The sequence below is a fragment of the Benincasa hispida genome, chromosome 1, assembly GCF_027475165.1.
Source record: "Benincasa hispida cultivar pf3 chromosome 1, pf3_genome.v1.1, whole genome shotgun sequence".
In the NCBI taxonomy this organism is placed as follows: domain Eukaryota; kingdom Viridiplantae; phylum Streptophyta; class Magnoliopsida; order Cucurbitales; family Cucurbitaceae; genus Benincasa; species Benincasa hispida.
Window position 1 is genome coordinate 15,343,979 of NC_143478.1, and position 3,876 is coordinate 15,347,854.

General features: G+C 33.4%; 1 protein-coding gene across 2 annotated transcripts; it reads right to left on the bottom strand.

The window, feature by feature from the left end:
* Positions 1–285: 285 nt before the first annotated feature.
* Positions 286–3,499, bottom strand: LOC120069648 (1-aminocyclopropane-1-carboxylate oxidase homolog 1-like). 2 transcript variants are annotated; one of them, XM_039021431.2, is made up of 3 exons: positions 2,654–3,499; positions 1,388–1,709; positions 286–1,263 (listed from the first exon to the last, which is right to left on the bottom strand). In XM_039021431.2, exons 1-3 carry the CDS (start codon positions 3,181–3,183, stop codon positions 1,225–1,227), a joined length of 891 nt encoding a protein of 296 aa, XP_038877359.1. In that variant the 5' UTR covers positions 3,184–3,499; the 3' UTR covers positions 286–1,224. The 2 variants fall into 2 exon arrangements, with proteins under 2 accessions (XP_038877359.1, XP_090167033.1); XM_090310907.1 differs by having other exon boundaries at positions 286–1,280.
* Positions 3,500–3,876: the final 377 nt, after the last annotated feature.

The following is a 3,876-nucleotide window of genomic DNA, read 5'->3' on the forward strand; positions in this document are numbered from 1 at the left end:
ATTATAAAGATTAAATTAAAACTTTTTTCTTAATCATAATGACAAAATTTATAATCTAACTTAATTTAAAATTTATAACTTGTTTGCAGGGCCAATACCTTTTAAAACAATTTTTTATTTAAAATGTTTTTAGCTTTAGAACCATACGTACTAATTGTAAATTTAAGTCAAGTTCAATAGTTATTTAACAATAATTATAATTAATAAATAAACTTAGTTAACATTGCATGCAATGAACAAATTAAGTATCAGACAACATAAACTCAAACTTAATACAATCAAGCGTTTAACAAATAGTTTCTTTTTTTTTTTAGAATAGGTGATATTATTATACAACAATAAGGGGATCCCATAATCTGGATTAAGACATCAAAACAACAAAGCACAAGTAAAGACATGACAAACAAGTCAAAACAAAGCCCACAAGATAAGACTAGAACAAAACAATACATAAAAATAAAGACGCAGACCACGAGGGAGAAAACCAGAGAAAAGAACCGAAAACTCCTCAAACTAGGGACAGTAGCTAAACAAAGAACAACGTAAAGATCAAAAGAACAAACATCTGTAAACACATTAGATAAGACCAAGAAGGTCAACTCGCTAGGAAGTAGCATGAGCACGAACCGTAAAGATAATAAGGTGAACCAGAGTTGACATCGACCTCGATCGACCTCCATGCAGCCGTCGATTACGCTCCTGCTAGATGTAGTATATGGAAGCACACTAGAAAACACGGTACAACTTACTACGCACCCCTTATCTGACCTCACTCTGACAACCAACTCAGCTCTACATCCCAATCCGCCACTCGATGCGACGAACCCAACTAATGCAACACCCCAGACCACACCTCTTTCCTAAACCCACACTCAAAAAATAATTTAACAAATAGTTTAGACATAATAAACCTTACGATAGGGTAGGAAACAACATTATTTCAATACCATGTTTACAATTTAAAAATCACCCACTTTAACAAACTCAAACTTATTATAATTAAAAAATTTAACAAACCTTGGAATTGGAAACCAAAACACTTGAGTAAATCAAAGCCTAAAATGTGTAAGAGCATCTGTTCCATCCAACCCTTTCTGTATAAAGTAGAGGCGGTATTCTTTAATAGTGATTTGTCTATACCTGGGAGGATTTTGTTCAGACAACAATTGTTTGATGGGTATAGTACCAGTAGTGAAGGAAGTTGCCACCGATACTCTTGGACCCTCACAATTGGCCACCACTGTATGCACTGAGCTCAAAAATCTGTCATTTGAAATCAGCTGCCTCCATAAAAGGAACTCAATTAAACCAAACCGATCGCTATATTTTCTATTGTTTATCAATACAATTTAATTAATTACTTAATGAATGCATAATAAAGCCTTGCCTGCAATAAGCTACCGACATTGACGGTCAAGGCTCCGGGAACTGGCAGAATATCCACCCATTTATTGTGATGAAGCACCTGAAGACCTCCGATATGGCCCTGTAGCAGCACGGTGATGAAGCCACTGTCAGAGTGCTCGGTGGTACCGATGATGAGTGTCGGCTGAGGACACGGTGGATAATAGTGGCACATAATGGCATGTCCTTCATTGCAATCCAATTCTAGGAGATGGGTCGATTTCAAACCAAGGGCCTCCGAAAGTAGCCCAAATATCAATTGTCCAACCTTCTCCATTTGTGCTGAATATTCAATTAAGATGTCCCTACATCAAAAATCTTTATCATCAATCACAAAAAAATTAACACCAAAATTCATTCTAATGTGTTCAAAATTCTTGATTTAATCAATCATAGGTACCTTGAATGCGATGACATCTACCGAATCCCTTTTTTTTTTTTTTTTTTTTTCTTTTAATATAATTTACGTCATTAAATTTATTTATTTATTTTCAAAACTACCATAAATTAGTCATTAAATCAACCTTGAATTTGTCACGAAATTTCAAATCTATAACATTTTAAAAATATTATCCATGTATCTACCCGTTTTTATATAATTCGCTTTTATTCTCATACATCACTAATCTACCTTTATTATTCGTAAACAATTTTTACACCTTTCAATAATATATATCTATCATCAATGCACATATATCAACGATAGATTTAAAAATAATATCAATATAATATTATTTATTATCAAATTTGTTATTGATATTTAGTTATTTTACCATTTCTAATCTATTGACACGACACACCATTAAAAAGATTTTTAATTCTATTGATATGGTACCTATGATTGATATAATTAAAGAAAAACTATCTATTTAGTTATTGAATTTTGAAGAATGTATGCGTTGATTCTTAAGTTTTCAAATTGTACTACTATAAGAATCCCAAGTTTTCAAGAATAGATCTATCTGGTCTTTAAGTTTTCAAAATATATCTTTTTGGTTTTCAAGTTTCCTTAAATAATTTATTATTATCATTTAAAATAATTATATGGTATCTTAAATTAGATAAATAATTTTTAAAAATGATATCTTCTCTCTAAAAACTAATTATAAAAATAAATTTATAATTTTACCTATCATATAATAATTTTGAAAAATTAAAAAAATGCTTCAATAACTTTTTAAATCTATTCTTGGAAACTCAGTTTAAAAATGTACATTTTGATAAAGACGATGGAGAGAGTAGAATTTACCTGCAAACTTGAGGCAAGTCTTGTGGGTTGGGAGAATTTGGGGTCATTTGAGTGGAGAACGTGTCTCTCCAATTAGTTACAGGTGCGCTAAACAAATCAAAATTGCAATTGTAAACGAAAGGCTTAGTGTCGTCTCTTGTATAATATTGTTTCTTCACTTCAGTGTCCTGTTCGAAAAATCTACGCGTCCCATTTATGATCTCCTCCTGAACACTCACCGGAACCCCATGGTTAAGCACCTGGAAAAAACCCCACGTTTCCGAAGCTTCTCGGATTTTCTCCATCGCTTCTCTGCGTTTCAGTGGATCTTTATGGATATCTTCCAAATCCACCACCGGAACACCCAAATGGGTTTCATTGGGAACGGAATTGGAACCTTCTTTGGGTGGGCAGTAGAATATTCCTGGGATCTCGGTCATGCCGGAGTCCACAAGCCCTTTCACGCCGGCCTTAGTTTCGTCGAAGCTTTTCAGTTCCGAAGCTCTGTCGAAGGTTTCATCAAGTTTAGAGAAAGGTGTGAGGTTGGCCATTTTGTTCGTTTCGGCCTCGAATTTTGAGGAGATGGATCTTTTAATGCCCAATTTATTTCAATGGGAGAGAAGTTTCTGGGGGTGAGGAACTGAATGGTTGCTAATTCTTTGTCAGCTCCACTCAGAGAAATATGATCATGTGAATGAGAGGGCAGACACAGACAAAAACATGAGAAGATGGTTCAGATTTTTTTTCTTTTTTTTTTTAAGGGATATCTCCTTTCCAATGTGTGAGATTACAGAATTCCCTGTTTGGATGATATTGATCGTCAAATCCTATCGATGGCCTAAAAGAGGCGTATGCTCGAAATTGTTTATCTACTTTTTAGAATTGAGGTTGTAAATTTCTAACTCAAATAAGATTTTTTTAAAAAAATAATATTATTTTAATAATTATGAACAAAAAAAAGGGTTGAGTAGAAAATAAAACATTTTCTTCATTTTCTTCTTCCTCACTCCCATCGGTCGCCATCTCGTTGCTGTCCGCCGTCTCCGATTTTGTTGCTGCTGCTGCCGCCGTGAGCCGATCTATCTTTTGTCCATCTGCCTTAGGTAAAACTTTTTCTTTATTTTTTTTTCTAGTATATGAATTTGTATAATTGGGGTTTTATAGATTTGTTTATTTGGGTTGATTTATAGATTTATTTATATGATTTTATATGATTTTTTTTTATAGATTTGTATATTGGGCTA